This window comes from Chrysochloris asiatica, unplaced genomic scaffold (genome assembly GCF_000296735.1).
Source record: "Chrysochloris asiatica unplaced genomic scaffold, ChrAsi1.0 scaffold00037, whole genome shotgun sequence".
NCBI lineage: Eukaryota > Metazoa > Chordata > Mammalia > Afrosoricida > Chrysochloridae > Chrysochloris > Chrysochloris asiatica.
In genome coordinates, this window is record NW_006408555.1 from 16,814,262 (window position 1) to 16,840,869 (window position 26,608).

General features: G+C 42.6%; 1 protein-coding gene across 1 annotated transcript in view; it reads right to left on the bottom strand.

The window, feature by feature from the left end:
• Nucleotides 1-26,608, bottom strand: part of HYDIN (HYDIN, axonemal central pair apparatus protein) — a 402,001-nt gene that overhangs the window by 241,003 nt on the left and 134,390 nt on the right. The window contains exons 12-17 of the mRNA XM_006860316.1: nucleotides 23,027-23,094; nucleotides 14,703-14,941; nucleotides 11,811-11,911; nucleotides 10,560-10,695; nucleotides 4,722-4,886; nucleotides 2,955-3,107 (exon numbers count right to left, since the gene is read on the bottom strand). Of these exons, the coding sequence (XP_006860378.1) occupies nucleotides 2,955-3,107; nucleotides 4,722-4,886; nucleotides 10,560-10,695; nucleotides 11,811-11,911; nucleotides 14,703-14,941; nucleotides 23,027-23,094 (862 nt within the window). The remainder of the gene's footprint in view (nucleotides 1-2,954; nucleotides 3,108-4,721; nucleotides 4,887-10,559; nucleotides 10,696-11,810; nucleotides 11,912-14,702; nucleotides 14,942-23,026; nucleotides 23,095-26,608) is intronic.

Genomic DNA, 26,608 nt, shown 5'->3' on the forward strand with positions numbered 1-26,608 from the left:
CTTTAGGGGTGGCTGATGGCTTAGACCTTCCACCACAGAGAACTGACTGCTCCAAGCCACAGCACACTCTGTTCCTTGTAGAAATCAATGTTTACACTCGGGATAAACTAAAGCTTCAATGGCACAGAAAGATAGACTCTTCACTGTATCTTCAGGTCACATTAAAGTAAGTGGCTTCAGTTTTTTAAAAAATCATTATTTGGGTAGCTTTTTTTGTTTTTTTCCAGGTAGCATTTTGAGCTATTCAAAATAGTGCTGTCAGCTTCCCACCACTGCTATGAAGATGGGCTTTCAGCTTCCACTGCTGACAAACAGATGTGTTTCTTGCTAATGGAGGATACGACCCCAGTGGTAGCTGTGATTTGAAGACCATGCACAGGGCTGAACATGGCAGACTGCAGACAGTGGGGGCCATATTTGGAGAGGGCTGACCTTCACAGGCAGCCACTAAAGGAGAGAGAATGACCCTTCCTGGCAGGGTATCCAGCAAGACGAGAACAACTTCTAGCAACTGAGTTTGTAGAAAAATGGAAGAAAGTGCTTTTGGCCGTACTTATTTCTGAGTAAGTAGTTCATCACCACTAAGCTGGGTGTCCTGGTGTGGCGGTGTAGGACAAAGTACTGGACTGCAAGGTTGGTGGTTCATACCCACCAGCTGCTCCTTGAAAACCCAACGCAGGGTTGCTATGAATCGGAACTGACTCAGAAGCACTTAACAACAACCTGGGCATGGAGTTCTAGGCTTGCTTAGGAAAAAACAGTGATTTAAAACTGTTTCCTAATGCTTAGCAATTTCTATAAAAACTAGTTTGAAGGTTCACACAGGGCGTCAAGTTGAAATGTAAGAAATGGTCGCTGACACGCAATCACAAAGCCCTGCTTATCTCACCATTTCTCTGTGATTCGTCTCTACGCTAGCTGTAATTTAATTTCTATAATATCGACATGTAAAGCATATACTCAGAAATCCAACAAAAACTCCAACTGAAATATGAAATTAGTATAACTTTCACCTAAGGAAACTACAGTTGAAATTTTTATAACACAAAACAAACACTTGCCGTACACTTGATGCTGACTTACAGTGACCCTGTAGAACTGCCCCCACAGGGCCCCTAAGACTGTGATCTTTCCGGAAGCAGACTGCCTCATCTTGCTCCTGTGGGGCAGCTAGTGGGTTCAAACCACCAACCTTTCGGTTAGCAGTTGAGGGCTTAACCCCTGCATGACCAGGGAAATCAACTCAATAAACATATCTCCAAGAGAGTTTCAGGGGAAAAGCAGACAGCAGGTCACTCCCATCATACTCTTGGCTTCATGGGACAGTTGCTCACGGTTTTAACATGGTATTAAAGAATCAAAAGGATCAATCTTTGTGGAAATGAAAAAGCCTCATTTTAACAAATGAACTGGGTCATTTAATGCATTCATCACAAACAACAGATCTTTGATAAGAAAACGGCACGAGAAGTTGCCATAAAAAGTGAAAGTCAGAGATTTTTGAGAAGACAAGGCAATAGAGAGGGAACTCTGTGTTTAAGCTTTCTTAAGGCCTCCACTTTCAACTTCCACCCATCTCCTTCCCCCGTAGTCCACTGAGATCCTCCCTTATTCTGCCTACCTCTCATATTCTGGACCTGTCCTGACTCTTCTTCCAACCATTAACTCTGCATATCTAAAAATCATTATTTGGGTAACTTTTTTTTTTTTTTTTAAAGTCACAATAAAAAGTTTAAAAAAACAACAAAAAATTGAACCATGAAGCCAAACTTCCTAAGCAATACCCCATTCTTTCCCACTAAACACAACTAGTCAATTAAGACTTGTGTAAACATTTTTCTGTAGGGTTTTTCCTGAAATGCTACTCTTTACACAAGATCCACAAAGCACACTGGGGTTGTGTTAGAAACTTCTGTTATAAAAGGGTAATAACTGCACATAGAAATGGTTGTCTTTATAAGGAGCAATGATTAAAGAAAAACTGATAATAATAAATGGCTACTAATTGGGGCCAATGACTCTTGGTGTAGAAAACTCTGATAACATTTCTTCTGATATAATTTTAATAAACTTACTAATATTGTATTATCCATCCAGAAATAGCTGGCAAGTGGTGAAGCAAAATGTGAGCTCTCACTCATGTGCCAATAATTTGGGAATAGTTGGGAGACTGTACTATTTAAGCTTTTATATTTAAATTTTGAAAACTGTTTCTAAAATTAAGAATACTTTCAATTACCAAATCAGAAATTCCTAAATTCTGCAAAAACAAAACAAAATGAAAACCCCCATACAATACCTAAATGCTCTCTAGTCTTATGGGCAATGAGGTTACAGCACGTTGTTGTTAGTGCCACCGAGGTGGTTTCAATTCACAGTCGTCCTGTGTAGGGTTTTGGAGAAGCAGCTGCTGAATTTCGACCTCTAACTTTCTGGTTCAAACCGACTTTGCTGTCTAGCACATTAATTAATCCACAGCACCGCACCAGGACTCCTTTATAAACCACTTTATAAAAAATAAATCTTTATAAACTACTTTAAAATATTCCTAGAAGGAAGAGAAACTACAAAGAGAATAAACAGACACATTTGTACCTGAAGGGTTTAAAATTAAATATAAGAAAGTGCTTTCAGTGGCAGAGACAGTTAACAAATTAGTTCTTGGATGGCGGTTCAGTTCAGTAAACTGAGTTTGTTGACATCCGGCACAGCTTCCTGAACTGGAATTATATAAAATGGATTTACAGTAATTTTATAAAAATGTATTTATAAAAAGACAAGCAAATTGTATTTCTTATACAGCAAGAGAACTCTAATAGAGAGGAAGTGGGTGTGGGGATGGGATGTTCTAGTGTTGCTAGACCATGCTCCCAGTGGTCATTTCCAAGGACCACTGTATAGAAGGCATCTTCTAAGGCTGCTTTCATCACATGACATTTCTATGACCCACTCACCATGTGTGCCCGGAATGATGCAGGAATGAAGGACTCATTGGACAGAGAGAGAAGCCTGGAGGAGTCCCTCAGGACGTAGATAGTGCCAAAATCCACGTGAGTGGGATGTACGTAGATAACCGGGCCTTCTCCGATGCTCTTTATACGACATGCCTGCATCCCATGAGATAGAAAGAAAGAACACAGGAGTAGATGGAGATGGCTGGCCTTTAAAATCAATGAAAACACAAATTTCTAGCCACTCCTTTAATAAAAAGCAGAGAGATCAAAGGTAATCCTTAGAACAGACATTCCTTCTCCCTAGTACAGAGGGACACAGCGATGGAAGGCCAGGCTGGGTCAGACCTGTGGTCCCTGAGCTGGAAATCCTCTGCAGGGAGGATGGGTCTACCCACAGCACTGCACTGAGGGGAGAATACAGAATCTTGACCCCCTGGGTCCTTCCTGGTACTCTGGCCCTCGGCACACTTACATGGGGTTAAGGTCCTGCACTGAACCGTCAGGTGTGGCTGGGTTTGAGTCCCAGTTTTGTTGCTTTACTAGCATGGGGCGGGGCAGGGCCACTGCACACAATGGTGCAAGCTGGATGCTGAAATCCATGCTTCCTCTACTTCCTAAGCCTTGCTCCCTTGGCAGGGGAATGCATCTGCTTAAGGAAGGGGGCCACATTCTCATGGGACTGCATCTGAGCAGAGGGGAGCAGGTGGTAGGTTAGCAGGACCCTGGCCTGGTGGTGACTTGCAGGGTTGGTCTTTCTTTGTGGTGGTGGTGTATATTTCAGGTAGCTTATCTACGACATCTTACATGGAATGGAGAAAAGTATGAGTTTCTTAATCTTTCTGAATGCTCAGAATCAATTCAAGCAAATGTAAGCTGACATCACCCTCTTCCAAGTAAAGCAGAGGTCTAGAGAGAGATCTATTGTTGGGCAAACTCCTTCAGGAGTTCAGATTCATCCTTCAATCTAGTTTAAATCGTAGACATCCTTCCATGCTCCCTCTTCCCTCACTTGGAGAAGACGACTTCTCCTCACATCTTCCGTAGGCAATATAAAGAAAAAGAGGTCTTGTGAGCAGGCATGTGAGTCAGATTTGACACACTACATGCCACAGACTAGTGAGACCAAACCAAGTTTTGAACCAGAAACACCCAAGGAGGTTTGTAAAAAACAAAAAACCCCAGATGGCTTGCCGCTGCCCCGGCAGAGGGGAGACACGTGACATTCTGCTAGATTTAAGAACAGTTGCTATAAACCCCTCCTACTTTTTTATGTAAGGGCCGCTGGGTTGCTAACTGCAAGGTCAGTAGTTCAAATCTACCATTCATTCTACAGGAGACAGATGAGGTCTTGGACACCCTATACAAGGTCACTAAGAGTTGGAACCGACTTGGTGGCATACAACCACCACCACCACATTCTTATGTGGAGTCCTCGTGTGGCACTGTAGGATAAGCACAGGACTGCTAACTGCAAAGTTGGTGGCTCAAACCCACCAGTCATTCCTCAGAAGCCCTAGACAGGGTTGCTATGAGTTGGAACCAATTTACTGGCACTTAACAACAAAAACTTTCACAGGTTGATATCAGCAAATGGATTCTCTAAATAAGCTGGTACTGGCATTTTACCATTGCAGAAGGAAAATGTAAAACTAAAACTATAGACTGGAGGATATGTAAGTAAGGCATGCACCTTCGATGAGGAAGCCTGTCATGTTTCACAACAATTAACAGCAATTTCAAACGTAAATCTGAAAACCGGGCTCTCACCAAAGGAGGGTCTTGGCTCCCAAAGACGTAGATGTAGACTAAGGACCAGTGCTGCCCTGTGACCTGGGTCTCCAGGGCTAGAGGTATGTCTACGGTGCTGTGGGGAGGGATAATCCCACAGGGGGTGAGGCTGGAAAGGAGCACAGGAGGTGAATCCTCATCCACCTGGAGGAAGAGAAAAGACAAAGGTACAGTCAAGTCCAAGGCGTGGTCTAAAATACACATCACAGAACATGGAAACAGGCACTTCCATGGAGTCTCTTTGGAAAAGCATTGGTGTTGAAGCACTTCAGCCAGCCAGAAGCAATTTAATTAAAAGGAGAGTGGGTAAGACCCCCCAATCCAGAGTTCACAACATAAAGCAATAAATTATATAGAACAGGAATCAGGTTAAGACCATAGCTTCCCACCTCCATCTTTTGATGTGTGCCTCCCTTCCTGGAACACTGTTTCCCTTCAAGCTACCTGGCACCAACCATAAAACCCAAATTTATTTCTGTGGAGTGAATTTTGACCCAGAGCGACCGTACTGGACAGAGTAGAGCTGCCCCACTGGGTTTCCAAGGCTATAAATCTTTACAGAGGCAGACGGCCCATCTGTCTCCTCTAGGGCCATTGCCTTTTGGTTGGCAGTCGAGTGCTTTAACCACCATGCCACCAGGGCTCCTCTATTTGGCACACTCATTCTCCGTTGCCCTGAGTCCTACCCAGAAATCTGTGGAGCTCGGGGTTGGGGGTTTTCCTCTGCCTCAGGGAGTGCCCTGTACACAGCAGTATCGCTACGCCTGTCTATCCTTCAGGGGCTGTGAACCCCCTTGGCCATGATTTAGCCTCTCCTCTCTACATGCCCACTGTCTATACCAAAGCATGTGATCAATACAGTTTTTTTAAAAAATTGAGGCGAGATTCATCTAACATACACTTAATGATTTTTTTTTTTTGAGAAAAAAGTTTTATTTTAGATAAAATTAAAATAGCTGTCTTACTGATATGAAATAAGCAGAGCTCAAGTCTTGGAAGTCAATCCCTAAACAGAACTGAAATTGCTTATACATTACCAAAATAGCACCACTAAAACAAAGTGGATTTACATTGCTTAATATGAGAAAACAACAAGGTAGGCTAGGTTCATATAACAAATAATACACACTGTATGATGTTTCAGGAATACCCAAGTATGTTCTGTTTTGGATATGAGACAAGGGATCACATCTAGCTGGTGGTGGTACACAACCCAGTGAGGTGTGTAGCAAACAAAATCTGTCAATAAAAACAACTCAACAGCAGGCCAGTATGAGTAGGAGCCCATTGCAGTCACAATGCTCAACTGTGACCGGTAGGACCAGCAAGGGTCTTCAAAGGATTATGTCTAGCAACTGTAAAGGAAACTCCAGTGTGGAAAAATGTAATCATTTTTAAAGTGGACAATTCAGTGGCATTCAATACATGCACAGTATTGTAAAACATCCACCTCTATTTAGCTCCAAAACATTTTTTTATCACCCCAAAAGGAATCCTAATACCCATTAAGAAGTCTGTCCTTCTTCTTCCCTTCCCTGGCAATCACCAATCTGCAGTTTCTCTATGGACTGACCTATTCTGGACATTTCCTATAAATGGAACCATAAACTGATGTGGTATTTCGTGACTGTTTTGTTTTTTTTTTTTCCATTTAGCATGTTTTCAAGATTTATCAATGCTGTAGCATGTGTCAGTATTTCATTCATTTTTATAGTCCAATAATAATCGATTGTATAGACATACCACCTTTTGTTTATCCATTCACCAGCTGAACACCTGGGTTGTTTCCATCTTTGGCTTTGTGAATAGTATTGCTATTAAGGCTCATGTACCGCTATTAATGGAGTCCTGGTGTGGCGCTGTGGGTTAATGCGCCAGACTGCAAAGCCGTTTGAACTGCAAGGTCAGTGATTCAAGTTCACCAGCTGCTCCTCGGAAACTCAGTACAGGGTCACTATGGGTCAGAATTGACTCGACCACACTTCACAACAACAATAACTGCTATTATCGTACATGCCTTTTAAATGAATGAAGGAATGAATAACGTCCAACATTTACCAACGTATGGTCCTCAGAGCCATGTTCTACAGTATGTTACTAGGTTTAACGCAATAATAGTTCCATAGGGTGTGGTATTCTCCTTTGCTCCTAATATGACTGGGGTATCCTGACGACATGGTTACCATTTGTGTCAAATTTCCATTTAAAATAAAAAACACAGCGACAAGATCTGAAGACAGAGTTCTGGCTGTCATTTGACTGGTGGCTAGGTCCTTCTTTTAGCTGATCCTGCCTCTGCTCTGTATTGTTGTTGTTGTGAGGTGCCGTCAAGCTGTTTCCAACCCACAGCAATCCCATGTACAAAGAACAAAACATTGCCCAGTCCTGCACCATGCTCACAACTGCTGCTATGCTTGAGCCCATTGCTGCTGCCAAACTATGTTGTTGGGGATCTCCCTCTTTTTTTGCTGACCCTCTACTTTACCAAATATGATAGATATTCTTCTCCAGAGATTGGTCACTCCTGATAACACGTCTGAAGTATGAGAGACAAAGTCTGGTCATCTTAACTTCTAAGGAGCACTCTGGTTGTACTTCTAGCAACATAGATTTGTTTGTTCTTTGGGCAGTCCATGGTTCATGGTACCTTTAGAATTATTCTCCACAACCATAACTCAAAAGCTCCAATTTTTCTATCATTTTTCTTATTCACTGTCCAACTTTCACGTGTATATGAGGCTATCAAAAACATCAAAGCACAGGTCACGTACACCTTAGTCCTCAAACTGACTTGCTTGCTATTCAGTAATTTAAAGAGGTCTTATGCAGCAGATCTGCCCAATGCAATACGTCATTTGGTTTCCTGACAGCAGCTTCCATGAGTGTTGATGGTGGATCGAAGCAAAATGAAGTCTTTGACAAACTCAGTCTTTCCTCCATTTGTCATGATACTCTACATTGGTCCAGTTTTGAGAATTTTTGTTTTCTTTACATTGAGGTGCAAGCCATACTGAAGGCCATGGTCTTTGATCTTCATCAGTAAGTATTTTAAGTCCTCTTCACTTTCAGCAAGCAAGGTGGTATTGTCTGCATATCGCTGGTTGTCAATGAGTCTTGCTCCAATCCTGTTGCCACATTCTTCTTCATATAATCCAGTTTCTTGGATTATTTGTTCAGGATACAGATTGAATAAGTAAGTATGGGGATAGAAAACAACCTGGCACACACCTTTCCCAATTTTAAACCATTCACTGTTTCTCCTTGTTGTGTTCAAACATGTGCCTCTCAGTCTATACACAGGTTCCTCCTGAGCACAATTAAGTGTTGCAGAATACTCATTCTTTGAAATTTTGTTCATAGCTTGTCATGATCCACACCACATAGTCAAAATTTGCATAGTCAATGAAGCACAGGTAAGTATCTCTTTAGTATTCTCTGCTTTCAGCCAAGATTCATCTGATGTCAGCAATGATATCCCTCGTTCCACATCCTCATCTGAATCCATCTGAGACCTCTGGCAGTCCCCTGTCAATGTACTATTGCAGCCATTTTTAAATTATTTGTAGCAAAATTTTAGTTGCATATATATTAATGATATTGTCCCATGATCCCTGCTTTCCTTTGGGTCACCTACTCTTTGGAATGGGCACAAATATGGATCTCTTCCAATCAGTTGACCAGGTAGCTGTTTTCCAGATTTCTTGGCGTAGATGAGTGAGTGCCTCCAATGCTACATCAGTTTGTTGAAAGATTTCAATTTGTCTTCCATCAATTTTCCAAGCCTTTTTCTTGCCAATGCATTGAGTGCACCTTGAACTTCTTCCTTTATATGCCACTTTTTGCAATGGTTGAACATCAACCATGACTCTGTATTCCTTTCACTTTCTTTTGGCGCTTTCAGCATCAATCAATACTTTGCCCAAAGAGTCCTTCAGAATTGCAAGATGAGGCTTGAATATTTTTCTCAGTTCTTTCAGCTTGAGAAATGCTGAACTTGTTCTTCACTTTTGGTTTCCTAAACTCCAGATCTTTGTACATTTCATTATAATAGTTGACTTTGTCTTCTCGAGCTGCGTTTTTGAAATTTTTCTGTTCAGCTCCTTTATCTCCTCATTTCTTCCATTTGCCTTGGTCTCTACACTCCAGAGCAGGTTTCAGAGTCTGTTCTTACATACATTTTTTTCTTTCCTTTTTTGTCTTCTTAATGATCTTTTGCTTCCTTCCTGTATGATATTCTTGATGTCATCCCACATCTAGTGTTCAATCTTGAGTGTCCAATGCATCAAATCTGTCCTTCAGATGGTCTCTAAATTCAGGTGGGATATGTTCAAGGCCATATTTTGGTTCTTGTGGACTTTAAAATTTTTTCTTCAGCTTCAGCCTGACCTTGCATGTGCGCAATTGATGGTGTCTTCCACAATCTGTCCATAGCCATGTGTTTTCCAATGATAAGGCGCTTTTCCACCATCTCTTTCCACAGATGTAGTCAATTTGATTTCTGCATATTCCATGTGGTGAGGTCCATGTGTATAACTGCCTTTCGGGGCCTCATAAAATCAAACTCATGGCCACTAAGTTGACTCCGACTCAAAGCGACCCCTATGTAGGGTTCCTAAAGCGGTGGTCCTCATACTGCTCTTTTAACTCATATTCAATTGATAGCCACATAAAACCTCCATTTGATTTTTTGGCATTAATTTTTATTAGAGTACTCTACTTGTAATAAAGGAGTCCTGGTGGTGGTGTGGATTGGGTATTGGGCTGCTAGCAGAGGTCAGAGGTTCAAACCTACCAGTCATTCTATGGGAGAAAGATGAAGCTGTCTTCTCCAACTCATTCCAACTCATGGTCACTCGCTGTTTCCGAGACTGTAAATCTTTACAATTTAAAATTTTTACAATTTAAATCTTTACAATTTACAGTCTCGGAAACAGCGAGTGATCATGAGTTGGAATCGACTTGATGGCAGTAGGTTTGGGGCTTTTTTTGGGAAATGTTTGTATGACTGAGTTTTAAACCAAAGTGCATTCTTGGGAAATTGCATTCATTAGTAATTTCCATTGAGTTCTGCTGTTGTAGTGGGTTATGTGTTGGGGAGCTAACTGAAAGCTCAACACTTTGAATCCAGTTTCTGTTTTGCAGCAGAAATATGAGGCTTTCTGCTCCAGCCTCAGAAACGTATACAGAGTCAGTGAGTCGGAACTGACTCGACAGCATATAACAATAATCATAATCTTCCATTACTCTCATCTGTACAGATCTCTCTGAATCTTTTCTCCATACCTGTTTAACTTTTTCAGTCACCCTACCTAGTAACATGTCATGGCATGTAGACAGATACACTGCATAAGACATTAAGGTTCAACTCCTCTTTCCTCATTCTTCTGGCTTTCTGGTCCCATGAGTCCACTGATAAATATTGATCACTATATCTTAGTGATGTTCGGATTTGTTCAAGATACAACCATGGACATTGTAAGGGGAAACTCGTGGCTCAGTCTCATTATGATGCAAGGCTAACTCCCAGACAATTATTTGCAGGTGCAACTTCTAGATGTTGGCTTAATTGACCCTTCACTTTTTCAACAAGAGTAATTTCTGGGGAGATTAGCTACCGTTTGCACCTGCAGCTGCTTACCCATGCAGATGGCAAGCCAGCTGTGGTTGTCTAACACCACAAGATTGTCCAAGGGTTAAAAATCAGAATTGCCTAAGGTCATGTGTTCAGGAATACGGCTTTTTCAGAGAATCTCTCTTTCTCATCGAGTGACTCCCACTGAAAACAAATGAACACCAAGTGAAGATGAAGTCACTCACCTGAGGCAGAACCTCATAGCATCCTGGGAGATTGTCATTGTTGACCAGCTGGATCGCTTTCTCATAAGGGTACTTCAGGAAGCAGCGACCAAAGTCCACCTCTGTACGAACCAGACAGAGTGCAGGTACAATGCACCTGCTCGAAGGAGTCCATTTAAGGATTCAAAAGGAGAGAGAGCTTGTTTACATATGGAGAACGTAAAGTCCCAAGTTAAACACATCTGTCATCGTCACACTGGGGTTTTTCTCTAATCGCTACATTCATCATTTTCAAATCCTCTCCCCTGTCATCCCTCTCCTTTACCACCACAACCCCCTCCCCCGCCCCACCCCAGTCACCAGTTTTTAATAAGAAAAGGTCTAGAAGCAGGATTCCTGAAACAGCTGTCTTCTGTGGGTAATGACTAATATTTCCATTGTTTTGGTATCTGGCCATCCTCTGGCAAGTGGCCCCCGTGTGCAAGTTCCTTAGGATAGTGGAACTGTTGTATCCATGTCAAAGAGGCCCAATACCACCAGCATGGGGCCTTAACTAGCTGTGACACTTTGGAGCGCTCCAATGCTCACATCATCTAAATAATGGTAATAATTCTAACTCCTATGCAGAACAGCTGTCTTGGATGAGGAGACAGAGGCAGCTGCTCAGCCCAGAGCTGGCACTGTGATAGTGACTCTCAGTACTGAGGGGGCGCCGTGGGAGGACTTGGGAGGGATTGAAGCCCCGGGTTTACAGCTGGCCTATTATTGGTAACTTGGGCTTCATTTGTGGTTGTGACTCTTAGTTTCTAACCTGCCTTCCTCCATTGTCATGATATAGGGGATGAAGAACACCACTCTCCTAGCTGCATAACTTTCGGGTATGATATGAACCTATTTCAAAACGTCTGTTACCTTTTTTGAAGTCCCCTCATATTTAAAGTTAAACACAAGAACCTGCAACTGGCTACATGTTCCTGCTAAACCTTTTATGTGACATACTTTGAAAGTCAGACCCATTAAAGAACACTACAATTCTCTGCACTCTGCAAAATACATACATCCCTTCTCTTACGGCTACCCAAAGTGTTTTAACAATGGTTGCTGTCTTCAAGCTTTGTTATTTTATGATCAGATTCTGCTTCTGTTCCCAGGAAGGCCGAATAAATGCAGTGTGAACTGGCAGGCAGGCGACTGCCTTCTGGAGAGGCAGCCCATTAGTGGTGGCTCAGGGAGGCTGCAGAAGATGTCTCTGGATGCAGGTGAGTCTGATACCTTGCTGTAATTAAGAGCGCCAACACTTCCTCTCCAATGCCCTCCACGTCTACCACCAGGGCCAGCTCATAGTTCTGCACGGTGTTGGAGCATAAGGTCACCTGGAGAGGAGGAGAAAAAAAAAAAAAAAGGTGAAATGTTGCTCTTTTCAAAAGGCCTGCTCTCCCTTGGACACAGGGGAGAAAAAAGCTGGTGGGAAGGTTGCAGGGATCAGAGTGATGTCTAAGTACTTCATTGGATGGGTCGTGTTTTATTACATTTTTAGTTGAACAAGTTATGTTTTGGGGTCAGGGCACCCTGAGTTTCTTAAAAGGCCAGGTTAGAAACTAAATGACTTTAGTATAACAGGTTTGCTCATTCCTGGGGAGGTTGGATCAAAGAAGTTATATGCCTGCAAGAAGGGGAAAAATAACCATGAAAGATATGCTCTATCAAACGAACGCCAATGATTACAATTTATACTGTTTCCAAACAACTCTGAGTGATGTGAATTAGAAACTTCAATATGTTGATGGTGGTGTTGGTGGCTGTGTGCTGTGGAGTCGGTTCCGACTCATAGCCACTCTGTATAGGGTTTCTGAGGAGTAGAAACCTCGTCTTTCTGGGAGCAGAAAGCCTCATCTTTCTCCTTCGGAACCGCTGATAGTTTCGAACTGTTGACCGTGAGATTATCAGCCTGATTTGTAACCACGACGCTACCAGAGCTCCTTCAATATGTTGATTAAAAAAATACAAAAACTACAGCTCCATTTCTCTTGTTTTTTTTTTTTTTTTTGTTAAGTGCCATTGAGTCGGTTCCGACCCATAGCGACCCTGTACAGGGTTTCCGAGGGTGTAAATCTTTACGGGAGTAGAAAGCCTCATCTTTCTCCCGCAGAGTGGCTGGTAGTTTCGAACCACTGACCTTAAGGTTCACAGCCCAATTTGTAACCACTGTGCTACCAGAGCTCCACGTGACCTCTAGGAACTTGATTAGGAGGACCAGGAGATTGATTAGACAGCCTTTGTTTTATTCAAAATCTCACCCGGACCCCAAATGTTCACTATTAAAATAAAAAAAGGCTGAGTACCAGAGAAAGGTTTCTCTAAGGCAATATCTGTTCAGAAATTTTACATTTAGGCTTTTGAAAGTCTGGCTACAGTTTTTTAATTGCTTTAAAATGATTTGTACTGGAGGAGATACTTGTAATTGTAGAAAACAGCTTCTGGCATGGGTAAAGGCTTTTCTGTCTATAAATTATGTATCAGATACTAATTAAAAACTTTTCAGGTTGCAAAGGGACTCGCTGGATGCAAATTTGAGTCCACACAGACCTGGTTAAAGTGCAGATTGGGAGGGAAACAGAAGCCTGGAGAAAGCTTTTTCTGAGTATAAAGGATAAAAAATGACGTGACGATGGAACCATTGATTTGGAAAGAAAGCGTGTCGGGTTTGCAGAGAAGTTGCAGAGCCAGCGTGCAGAGGTTCCTAATGCACCTGTAACTCCTTGTTGGTCTTTCTGCCTATGCTTAGAAGACAGAAGAGAAAGGGGTTCTGGCCAAAACCTGCTAGAGAGATGCTATGTTGTCTACAAAGCTTCCTGTGCTGTCTGGGATAGGCAGGAAGGGAAAAAAGGAAAGGAAAATTAAATACAAAAAAAGAAAGAAATGCATTGCAGCAGCTCCTTTCACCAGGAGAGTCCGATGAGTGACGCTGAGAAGTTACAATGACACCCAAACCAAAGCCACTGCCATCGAGGCTACTCCAACTCACAGCCACCCTGTAGAGGGTCTCTAAGGCTGTCAGGCTATAAGGGAACAGGAAGCCTCATCTTTCTTCCAAGTGGTGGCTGGTGGGTTTCAACTGCCCACCTTGTTTATCCTACAGGGCTGCTCAGTTATAACATCTAATACCAAACCTCACTGGACCCATGGAGAAACCCAGGGAAGGGCCGACAACATCTAGAAAGGATTTAGGATGAGTAGACTCATGGTGAAGTCCTGGTGTGGCACTGTAGGATAAGCAATGGACGGCTAAGTACAAGGTGGGAGGTTCAAAGTCACCAGCCGCTCCTCGGAAGCCTTATGTGGGTTGCTATGACTTGGAACCAACTCGACAGTACACAACAACAGCAGGACTCATGGTGAAGTAGTATGAAATAGTTGAAGCATATTTGAGCGACGAAACAATAGTACGGTAACTATTCAAGGATAATGACTAAAGAGAAAATTACCAATCTTAGCTATCAATTCTCTTTTTTTTCTTTCCTAGAGAGTACACAATCACTTCAATTTAATACAGGCTTCAAGACTGTTAGACCTAACTGAAGCAGCAAAAGTATGTGAGGGGAGACAGCACAAACCTCTGCGAGATAACTGGGAAATGAGTCTGCTGGCTGCACCACCACACCATGGTTTCAGCAGCCTCCTGACATGATTTCAAAAAGATCATAGAAAGGGTGGAGAACTAGCTTTCTCCTCACTGCTCTTGTCGACTTAAATACAAATTGTTGTTAGCACAACATCACATCCACCCAGACTCATGTTAAAAATCTGAACAAAATGGATTTCATCTGGACATTGGTACAAAGCGTTTGTGTCTAAAGGAAAGGAGAACCTAGTTCTCAATGAGTGCTTACATCTTTTTATGCTTGTACTGACTGATAGGTGTACTTTCAGTAAGTAGAATCTACACTCTGGACAGATGTGAATCCACTGGAGCAGTGGGAATTCCTTTGCCCAGCATGTTTGTACCTGGGTTGATTTCGTTTGATAGACCCCAGTTCTCTATGTGAATTGACAGGCATTCCCTCCCAATGGCATTGAGCACATGAGAGCAAACCTAAGATGTCCAAATAGCTCTGTGTGAGTTCCAGGGTTTGGCCCTGGGTGCTGGGAGCCTCTGAACCTTACCCGAATAGCAGCAAATCCCTGGGGGCGAATGGTGCCACAGCTGGGAGAGATGGTGAATTCCTTTGGTTTCACTGCCGGTGTTTTTTCTTCCCTGTTCCAGGAGGGAGTTTTGTTGTCTGAATGTTGCTGGCAAGTGGAAATACTTTTACTCCCCAAGCCATCCCCAGGAACACGCAGTTTGAAGACCATGGGGACCAAAGAGGTATTATTCAGGGAACAGCTCAAGGTGTGAGGGAACCCTAGAAAACAAATTAGGAGGTAAGAAATAAAAGCCTCACCATGGTCTTCTTCTTTGCCCCTAGAACTTTCCCTGTTGCTGTTAGTTACCATCTAGTCAGTTCCTAGTCATAGCGCCCCCAGGTGTACAAAGTGTAGAACTGCTCTGTACTGTTTCAAGGCCTGTACTGTTTTAAAGGAGGATTGCCAAGTCTGTCTTCTGGATGAGTCAGAACCTTGTGGCTAGTAGTGATCTGCTTTTACTATTTACATCCCCCAAGCCTCCTATATGACACCTCATGTGTTTCTGTTAAGGGCTATTGAGTCAGTTCTGACTCACAGTGACCCTGTGTAGAGTTTTCAAGGAGCAGCTGGTGAGTTTGAACCACCGACCTTGCAGTTCAATCCAACTTTCAGTCTGGTGCATTAGCCCACAGTGCCACACCAGGTCTCTTGAATGAATTGTCTATGTGGTTCACCACTATTTCCTGAACACCAACTCATACCAAAGCTTGTTTCCAATCACACAATCAATACCTTTTCACTGAATAAATGTTTTGCATGCATTTACTATTATTGTTATGTTGTTGTGTGCCATCGCATGGTGGTGGTGGTGGTTGTGTGCTATGGAGTCAGTTCCCACTCATAGCGACTCTGCACAGGGTTTCCAAGGCTGTAAATCTTTATGGGAGCAGAAAGCCTTGTCTTTCTTCTGCAGAATGGCTGTTAGTTTCAAACTGATGATCTTGAAGTTAGCAGCCCAACTTGTAACCACTACGTTCCCAGACAGTGACCCTGAATAGGATTTCAAGAGTGGCCGGTGGATTTGATTGCTGACTTTGCATTTGCTATAAAGAAGGTTAAGCAGTAGATATAAAACCAACCCCTGGATGGGCAAGAGTATGCCTCTATTGTCAGTTTGATGAGTACTCTACCACAAGTATATTTTGCATCAAAATAGAGATTTTTTTCTCTCCAACAAATGAAATCATGCTTACTCTTCTTTTTTGGCAATGTGTGAGAGGAAGCATTTGCATGGCTTTGTCCTCTGTGTGACCCAGAGTCAGCCAAAACATTACATAACTCATCCTGGACCTGCCCAAGGATCATGTGTCGCTAGGGCTGATGATGCAAAGTCCAGTGACAGTCTGTCCCCAGGGAGACTGTACAGTCTGCTTCTGAACCAGCCAGGCACCAACACGCAGACTTTGACCTCCCAGGGATACAACTGCTCTCTTGCCTCCTGTCTAGCGTGTCTCCATGCAATTCAGGGAGACTCATGATCCTCGCTCAAGAGATGGTGACCTTCCTTGCTCTGTTTTTGGATTCCCATTTGGCTCCCTGGTGGTGCATTGTTTAAAGTGCTTTGCAGCTAATCAAAAGGCCTGTCGTTTGAACCCACCCGCTGTTCTGAGGGAGGAACATGAGGCAGTCTGCTCCTGTAGAGATTTACAACCTTGGAAACTCTGTTGGTGTTGAGTGCTGTCGAGTTGGTGCCGACTCATAGCAACCTTGTATACAGTTTCCAAGGAGAGGCTGGTGGGTTTGAACATCTGACTTGGCAGTCCAGCGCATTAACCCAGAGTGCCACACCAGGAGTCCTTGGAAACCCTAAGGAGCAGTTATTTCTACTGGGTCCTCTAGGAATGCTGTGAGTTCGAGTCAATTAGACAGCTGTGGGTTTGGTTTTGGTGTGGGCGTAGCCACTGTATTTGCTATCATTTTCAAGAAGAACCATCTATAACCATAAACAAAATAAAACCAAAAAACCAAACTGCCGTCAAGTAGATTCTGACTCACAGCAAGTCTACAGGGCAGACTAGAGGTGCTCCTTAGGACGTCCAATCCTGTAATGCTTTATGAGAGCAGACAGTCTCATCTTTCCCCCACAGAACAACTGCTGGTTTTGAGCAGCTGACTTTGACTTTAGCAATCCAGTTCTTAATGCAGTGTGCCACCTGGGCTCCTTATCTAGAACCATATCTACCCACTGGCAAACTCAGCCACTGAGTCGATTCTGACTCATAGCAACTTTATATAGTGTTTCTGAGACTATAAATATTTCCAGGAGCAGAGAACCTCATCTTTCTCTCACAGAGTGGTTTTTGCATTTGAACTGCTGACCTTGTGGTTAACTGCCCAGTGCCAAACCCATAGCATCACCAAAAATGAGTATTTTTGCCTTGAACCTTGCTGCAATGCTATCCAATCCATTTCACTGCTGTTACTTCAGTAGGTATTTTGAACCCTTCTACTTTTCCTGTGTCTGAGCCTGGGCCAACACACTGAGACAACTGGAAGAAACACACTCATGCTTCTGTGGTGATAGCATGCCTACTTTCCTACCAGTCCTGGTGTGGCTTAATGCACTGGACTGTAAAGTCGGTTTGAATCGCAAGGTCAGCTGTTCAAGCCCACCAGCTGCTCCTTGGAAACCACATATAGGGTCGCTGTGGGTCAGAACTGACTTGACAGCACTTAACAACAACAACTAGGGTCACATAAAGATTCTGATGAATCCTTCCAAACTACTGCCCAGACTATTTCCCGAAAACAAAAGTCTTTCAGAGAGTAAATCCAATTATAACTGCTTACCTGGAAAATTCCTTTTACCAGTACATGGACTACCATGTTGTTAAGGCCCATACATGTCCTTCAGCTTGTTTTACTGTGGCGGCTTGCTTGTTGTTATGATGCTAGAAGCTAGGCCACTAATGTTTCAAACACCATGAGAGTCACTCATGGTGAGCAGCTTTCAGAAAAACTTACTGATAAAGCACAGACTAGCAGAAGGAGACCCTTGGCTAGTGCTGTAGGATGTGCACTGGACTGCAAACTGCAAGGTCAGCAGTTCAAAACCATCAGCCTCTCTTGGAAACCCTCTTTCAAGTCACTATGAATCGGAACCAGCTAAATGACAACAAGAACAAGAAACAAAGAATAGGTGGCCCACTTCTGAGGTATTAACCCCCAAAACCTTATGAGTAGTAGGTGAAACGTGATCTGCTACAATGGCAGAAGATGAGTCCCTCAGGTTGGAAGGTGCTCAGAATAAACTGAGGAAGAGATGTCTCTTCAAGGTAGAGTCAACTTGAATGACATGGATGAAGCAAATCTTTCAGGACCTTCATTTGTTGGTGGGGCATGACTCAAAATGAGAAGGCACAATTGCAAACATCTATTAATCATCAGAATGTGGAATGTACCAAGTGTGAATCTAGGAAAATCGCAAGTCATCCAAAATGAAAGAGAATACATAAAGATCAATAGCCTAGGCATTAGTGAGCTGAAATGGACAGGGGTGGACTTTTTAACATTTAACAATCATACGGCTTACGATGCCATGAAGGACAAATTGAAGAGGAATGGCATCATATTCACTTGTCAAAAAGAACATTTTAAGATCTATCTTGAACTACAATGCTGTTTGTCATAGGATAATGTCTGGTAGCGTAGTGGTTACGAATCGGGCTGCGAACCTTAAGGTCAGCGGTTCGAAACTACCAGGTGCTCCGCGGGAGAAAGATGAGGCTTTCTACTCCCGTAAAGATTTACACCCTCGGAAACCCTATACAGGGTCGCTATGGGTCGGAACCGACTCGATGGCACATAACAACAACAACAATGTCTATATGCCTACAAAGAAGACCAGTCAATACAGCTGTTATTCACATTTACACACCAACCACCAAAGCCAATGATGAAGAAATTAAATAATTCCACCAACTTCCTCAGTCTCAAACTGATCAAACATTCAATGAAGATGCATTGATAATTACTGTGATAGGAAAATCAAAGTTGGAAACAAAAAGGAAGGATTAGTAGTTGGAAGATAATAGTTTTGGTGATAGAAATGATTCTGGTGATTACATGATAGACTTGTACAAGATGAGAGACTTGTACAAGATGAACAGCTTCTTCATGGCAAATACCTTTTTCAACAGCATAAATGGATGACTATACACATGGAAAGGAGTTCTGGTAGCATAGCTGTTATAAGTCAGGCTGCTAAACTCAAGGTCAGCAGTTTGAAACTACCAGTGGTTCTGAGGGAGAAAGATGAGGCTTTCCGCTCCCGTAAATATTTACAGCCTCAGTAACCCTATACAGGGTCACTATGAGTCGGAACCAACTCCAAAGCATAGAACCCCAGTACACATAGACCTTACCAGATGTAACACACAGGGAATCATATTGACTACATCTGTGAGAAAAAACAATAGAGAAACTAACATCAACCAAACAAGGTCAGGGGCTGACTCTGGAACAAGCCATCAATTGTTCACAGGCAAATTCAAGCTGAAACTGAAGAAAATTCAAACAAGTCTACAATAGCCAAAATATGACCGTGAATACGTTGTTAGCATTGCTAAGTGTGGTTGCATTAGTTCCAACTCATAGCGACCCTGTATATGGTTTCCAAGGCTGTACATCTTTGCAGAAGCAGAAAGTCTTTCTTCCATGGTGTGGCTTACAGAATGTAGTAATTACCGAACAGTATCATTAATATCACATGCAAGTAAACTTTTGCTGAAGATAACTTAAAAAAAGGTTCCAGCAGTATAATGACAGGGAACAGCCAGAAATTCAAGTAGGATTCAGGAGAGGATACAGAACAAGGGTTATTATTGCTGACGTCAGATGGATCTTGACTACAAGTGGAGAATACCAGAAAGATGTTTGCTTGTGTTTTATTAACTACAAAGGTATTTGACCGCATGAATCCTAACTATGGATAGCATTGCAAAGAATGAAAATTCTGGAACATTTACTTGTGCTCACATGGAACCTGTTCAGAGAACAAGAGACAGTTGTTCAAATAGAACAAGGGATACCGTGTGATTCAAAAATCAGAAAAGGCTGAGTCAAGGCTGTTTTCTTTCACCAATTGCATTTACTTTGTAAGCAGAACAAATAATTAGAGAAACTGGACTATATGAAGAAGGATGTGGCATCAGATTGGAGAAGGTTCTTTAATGACCTGTGCTATGTAGACGACAAAACCTTGCTTACTGAAAGCAAAGACGACTTGAACTTGCTGATGAAGATAAAAGAATACAGCTTTCAGTGTGGATTATAACTCAGTGTAAAGACAACAAAAATCCTCACAACTGGACCAGTAAACAGCAACAGGATAAGCACAAACCAGGTTGATTTGACAAGTATTTAATTTCACTTAGGTCCACAATCAGTGTTCATGGGAGCAGCAGCTAAATCAAATTTACATTGGGCGAATTGGCTGCATAAGACTTCTTTAAAGCGTTAAAGATCAAAGATGGTACTCAGAGGACTAAAGCCTGCCTGACCCCAGCCATGGTATATTCTATTGCTTCATATACATGAGAAAGCTAAACAATGAATAAGGGAGTCTGAAGAACTGATGCATGTGAATTATGGTGTTGGCGAAGAGTACTGAATGCACCATTGACTGCCAGAAGAGGAAACATATCTATCTTGGAAGCAATACGCTCAGAATGTTCGTCAGAATCGAGGATGGCGAGACTTTGTCTCATGTACTTTGGATATGTTATCTGTAGGGACATCATGCTTGGTAAGATGGTTGTTGTTCAGTGCTGTTGAGTCGGTTCCGACCCATAGCGACCCTGAACAGGGTTTCCAAGGCTGTAAATCTTTACGGGAGCAGAAAGCCTCCTCTTTCTCCTGTGGAACAGCTGATAGCTTTGAACTGCTGACTTTGAGGTTCGCAGCCTGATTTGTAACCACTATGCTACCAGAGCTCCTTGGTAAGATGGAGGGTCAGTGAAAAAGAGAAAGACTCCGCCACCCCCCGACAACAATGGGTTCATACAAAGCATGGACTGTGAGGACGGCGCTGGACCTGGCAGTGTCCATTGCAGGGCCGCAATGAGTCAGAGCCAACTGGATGTCACCTAAGAACAACAACATCTGGAAAATTCCTTTCAGCAGTACATGGTATACCACATGGCAGGAAACCTAAGAGAAAGGCGTAAGTCTTACTGGTTTGCTGAAGACTGAAGGATCATTAGTAAGAACTCTATTCCTAGGTTTCTGGTGGTACCCAGTCCTAACCATACTGCTCTTCTATCTACGACACCACCTGAACTCAAGTGTTTCACAGCTGCTGCTGTCCTGAACATCCCTTAGATACAAACAGATACCTAATACAATTATTCCATGGAAAGCGTCTATTTACATTTCTGTGGACTGATTGACAATAGGTTTCAACAGAAGTTTCTTCATAGCTCTCCTCCCCACCCTCACCCCGGACTTACACAAGGACAGAAAAACCTTCTCAAGCAGTTGAATTCTCCTTCAATATGCATCTGTTCACCTCACCTAGAAAGTCCCCCAGGAAACTGTTAACAAACTAGTGTTTAGAGACCATAAGGCAGCAAGAGAAAAATGACAATTTTGTTAAAAGATTACATAATCTTGAGGCAAGTTATTATTTAACTGTTCCAAAGCCCAGTTCTCCTATCTCTATTAAGGAATATTAAATAATACCCACTTCATTAAAAAAAAACAAAACAAAAAAAAACCCACACCAAACCAAAACCAAAGTCAATGCCATCAATTCAATTTCAACTCACAGTAATTCATAGGGTTTCTGAGACGGTCAATATTTATGGTCACAAACAACCTCATCTTTCTCCATGGCACAGCTGGTGGGATTGAAATGCTGACCTTAAACTTAACAATCCCACACCTAATTTTCTGTGCAGCCTGGGCTCTGGAAACTTTAAATGGTGTAGTGCATCTAGCAGTAACTGGAACACACATTGTTCTTGTTAAATGCTGTCAAGTTGGTTCCTACTCCTAGTATCCCTGTGTAGGGTTTCTGAGGAATGGCTGGTGGGTTTGAAAAGCCAACCATATGATTCACAGTCCAGTGCTGATTGTACAGCGTCACACTGGAAGTATCCAATAAGCTAAGCTGAAGCTTCTTCAGCTACTGCTGCGACTGTTACTATCATTTGTTGTTAAGTGTTGTTGAGTTGTCTCTTGTATAGGTTTTCCTTGGCGGTGTATCTTCATGAGAGCACAAAGCCTCATCATTCCTGTGCAGAGGGACAGGTGGGCGTGAACTGCAGACCTTGTGTTTCACAGTTTGTTGTTGTGTTATTAAGTGCTCTTGAGTCAGTTCAGAGTCAGAGCGATTGGGAGTTCTGGTGTGGCGCTGCAAGCCAGTGCACTGGACCTTAAGGTTGGTGGTTCAAACCCACTAGTCACTCCTTGGAAACCCTATACAGGGTCGCTATGAGTAGGAACTGACTCAACAGCACTTAACAACAACAAATCGGGTTTCCAAGGAGCAACTGCTTGGATGGAAGGAAATGGCTCAGGGAAGTCACCAAGAAGACACAAAAATGCAGCTGAGCCTTCAATTTGGAATGACAACACCTGAACCAAACCACCGCTGAGAACCCTGCAACTGACGTCACCATGAGGATCACCTTTCAATAGGGATGAACAGTTACACCCCTGCAGAACATACTTCTTAGAACAGGCAACCATATGAGAGCAAAAGTGCAGCATTTGCCCCCAAACAAAGCTCAAAGGGCAGAAAAGAAGGACAAATGGAAACACAGAGCCCGGGAAGGAAGTCGCAAGAGTGGCTGTTACACTGAGGAAACTGCAAGCCATGTCAGGAAACAGCAACAAAAGGTGTATATTGTTGAGTGGAAAACAGGTTTGCTCTGTAAACTTTCACCCAAAACATAATCAGTCACACAAAAAACCCCACCGAGTCCGCTTAAATCTGAGTATGACCTGACTTGAGGAGCCTCTGGTGAGAGAGGTACATTTCTTTCCATTTCTGTGCAGCTAGACTAGAAAATCGGCATCTGCAAGAAGCAGACTTTTGAGAACTTTCAGAGAGTAGAGTGGAGCCTAAGGCGCTCTGTTGCTGGTAGACAGAGAGACAGCCACTGCCCTGGCCACAGCTACAACTTTCACAGGTAAACTAGAAAATGGCCGCAAAATGCCACTGCCACAGAGGAAGGAAAGAGCAAGACCAGACCCTCTTAGCATTTCCATGAAAACAGTATATACCGGAGGTTCTTTGTCAACCTCCCTCCTCCCACCTAGAGAGGAAAGTATAAAATATAAAATTGGAAGATACTCACCAAAGGAAACATCACCGAAATTCAGAGCAGGAACATTAAAATGGAAGGTAGGTCCAATGACACAGCCTCTGGAATTAAGGATATAAACACGAGGAATGAGGAGAGAACTGAGTAAATCCAGGGTCACAATCGGAAACTGAAAAGAGGCTAACTAAGCACTGAAACCCACAATTTGGTATTAAATCAATGATAGACTCTTGGACTTCAAGAACTTGGATGACGTCACTGGGTTCTGGCAAAGATGCTATGGTTAACTTACCCCCTTATTCCTAATGATGAATAGGGTGAGGGCACAGCAGGCATCTCATCTGACTAATGGCAAAAATGATGTTATTTGGGGCGAGACACATCTCATAAAAGCTTATTAGTTTGGGCAAGAAATAATTGATAACAGCAAAAAGTTTCAATGACACCAGTGATTGCTGGACCATGCTTTCATAGTGACTCCTTTGACCTCTGTGGGCCTCACAGTCCCTGCCTCATGTGTAAAAGAGAAGATCAGACTGGGTGAGTCTGACAGATTCTAAATATCGACCTATGTCTCTCAATGCAAGGCTTCCAGCTCTTGGAGTGATGTCTCCATGTTAAAACAAGTAACAGATATGTTGTAAAACGTGTAGCGGACTTCATGTTTCCATGTCCTAACCCCTGGCATATCCCTGAAAACCTGTGACTATGTTAGGTTACACAGCAAAGATAATTCAGGTAGCAAGTGGAATTAAGATGGCTAATTATCTGACTTTAAAATTGGGAAAGTACCCTCAGTCGGACTTCTGGTGTGATCTGTGGATTAACACTGGACTGTGAATCACAAGTTCAAACCCACCAGCTGCTCCTTGGAAACCCCATACAAGGTATCAGTTGGAACTTACTTGAAGGCATTTAATAACAATAATTCTCCATTATCTTGGTAAACCCAATGTAATCAAAAGAGTCCTTAAATGTGGAGAAGGAAGGCAGAAGACGAGGTTAGGGTGATGCAGTGTGAGAAGGATTTGACCCACCATTGCCGACTTGGAAGACAGAAAATGTGGACAACCTCACAGGGAAAGGCAAGGAAAGGGATCTTCCTCTGGGGCTTCCAGAAAGGAATGCAGCCCTGCTGACACTATGATGTTAGCACATTAAGAGCTAAGTGTTGGATTGCTGTAATACTATCATGTTGTTTTAAACTACCAAGTTTGTGATAATTTGTTACAGCAGCAACAGAAAACTAATACATCAACTATTTATTTAATCTCATTTATCTCCAGAGCTACAATGATTTCTCTCTAATCATTTTTTTTTTTTTTTGGAGACCTGGTGTGGTGCGGTAAGATATGCACTGGATAGCTAACTACAAGGTCAGTAAGTCAAACCCACCAGTTGCTTCTAAGAAACCCTACACAGTGTGGCTATGAGTCATGACTTGACAACATGTAGCAACAACAACAAAGTCATGTCTTTAAAATATCTAAGCCAAGGTGAAAAAGGAAATAATCTTTCATATGTGCACTAAAGCTTTAATAAGTTACAGACACACAGATACCAGAAAATATGCTAAAAATGAATCTAACTGACAAAGCTCCAGATGTTGGTGCATTTGCACTGCACTGAATCTACTGGTTGTCTGGTGATGCTTCCGGCTGCTGCAGAGCTGACCATAATGTGGAAAGGCTGGTGCAAACGTCAGAGGGGTGATCAATGCAGACTCAATGCAGCCAGCTTAAGCCCAAAAAGCCTTTCTCATGACCATCCATTTTATTTTGTCGTTAATGATGCGATATGGTTTCAAAAGGAGTGGCTGTTACTCAGCAAAGAATTGGGATCCAGTGGAGATTGAAGTCAAGATAGAATACAGGTGAGATGCTGATTCATTACAAAGAATCTTTGGGGGGCAAAAGTAACAAATTGATCAAAAGTGTCTGAATGTAAAAAAAAGTCTAAAGAAAGCAGGAAGGAAGCTCACAAAATGGTACGAAGAAGTCATTTAATCAGTGCAGAAATGGAAAGAACCAGAAATGAATTGCACATTTAACTGTAGGAATTGTGACTACATAGTAACATCTGGATTTAGATACGATCAGATTAATTTTAACAGAGAATCTAAATACTTGGACAGACTCTGCCAAGATTGTGCCACATACCAACACAATGGTCAGCTGAATTTCTCATTTTAAAGACAAAGAGATAAAACTGGTTGCGTTATTTTATGTTAGGCATACCTACTCCCCACTTAGCACCAGGGTTAGGTTCCAAAGACCAGGTCATTATGCAAAATAGGTTTTATGCAAGAAGGATGGAGCCTGGATCCTTGGAACTATTGTGTCATTGGCACTGCTGGGCTCTGGACCCCAAGGGCCTGCTCTTGGGGCTGGTGTTCCAGCACAGTTAGTGGTTCTGGGGCTCAGGCAACAGGCAGGGCCAGAGGTCAAGATGGTTAGTAAGGGTTGCGGCCCATGCCTCTTGCAGCCACCCCTCCCCAGCTCCAGACACCTGCTGCCACCCTGCAGACTAGGGAGGACCCCACGGAAAATAAGTAATGGTCTTGGAGGGCTTGGAATCCAATGTCAACAGCCTGGAAACTAAATGCTTAGAAGAAGAACTCAGTAACCCGGATTACAGGGGACGAGGGGAACAGCCATCTTCTGCTGCAGCTCCCAGGCCCTGAATTACTTCCAGTACTCTTCCTACTGCAGAAGTTGGTCCCTCAAGGGCCACTGAGTAGAGGAGAATAGCAGCAGCTACCTCCCCACCCTCCTCCTGGGTCCCTCCAGCCACTCACAGGCCCTTCTTGGAAGGGCTCAGTCCAATTCCCCTCATATGTCTCTCTCAAGTGAAGTGCTGCAAGGGCAGCTCCTGCAGTGAGGATGAGCCTGGTAACAGGTCTCTGCTGAGCTGACTGCTACAGCTGCAAGCTGGCAGTCATCAGTGGCTCTGTGGGTCAGGAACTTTACCAGGAAACCCAGCTCTGCTGGTTAATGCAAAAAATCGTTGGGTAGTGAATTTTTACTGTTATCATAAAAGGGAAATGTTGGCTGATGAGACAGCTGATGAGTGAGGAGCAGCTGTAAAATGAGTTAAAATATACTGATGAAGTGGTTCAAACTTAATAAAACTGTGGATGTAGAAAGAGAAGGAAACAAAACCATTCAATCATATGTACTTAGAAAAATCCTATCAATTTAACAGTGCCGTTTATGTAGTCAGTTCAAAGACTGTGTATGTAACTGGAGGAATAGATAGAGACACTAAGAATATTTTATTTTCCTGATAGTTCAAGGAACATTAGTTAAAATTATGTACTACTGAAAAAAGAGTATCTGACAACAAAATAGAAAACAAAATGCCAGACTCTCAAATATAAACTTTATAAAGATTTCGTGGGTCGTGGGCTAATGAAAGTATTCCTAATAAAGTCACAAGTGAAGTCGGAATTGACCTGAGGGACTGGGAACAGATGATATATAACTACACACACGTTTTCACCATTTATAATTAAACACTTATTCTTAAATAATTTTTAAGAATATTTACCAGTTGTCAGAATTATTATTTATAGTTTGAAATACAAGAACATTTGTTGACAGGTGAACAGTGAAC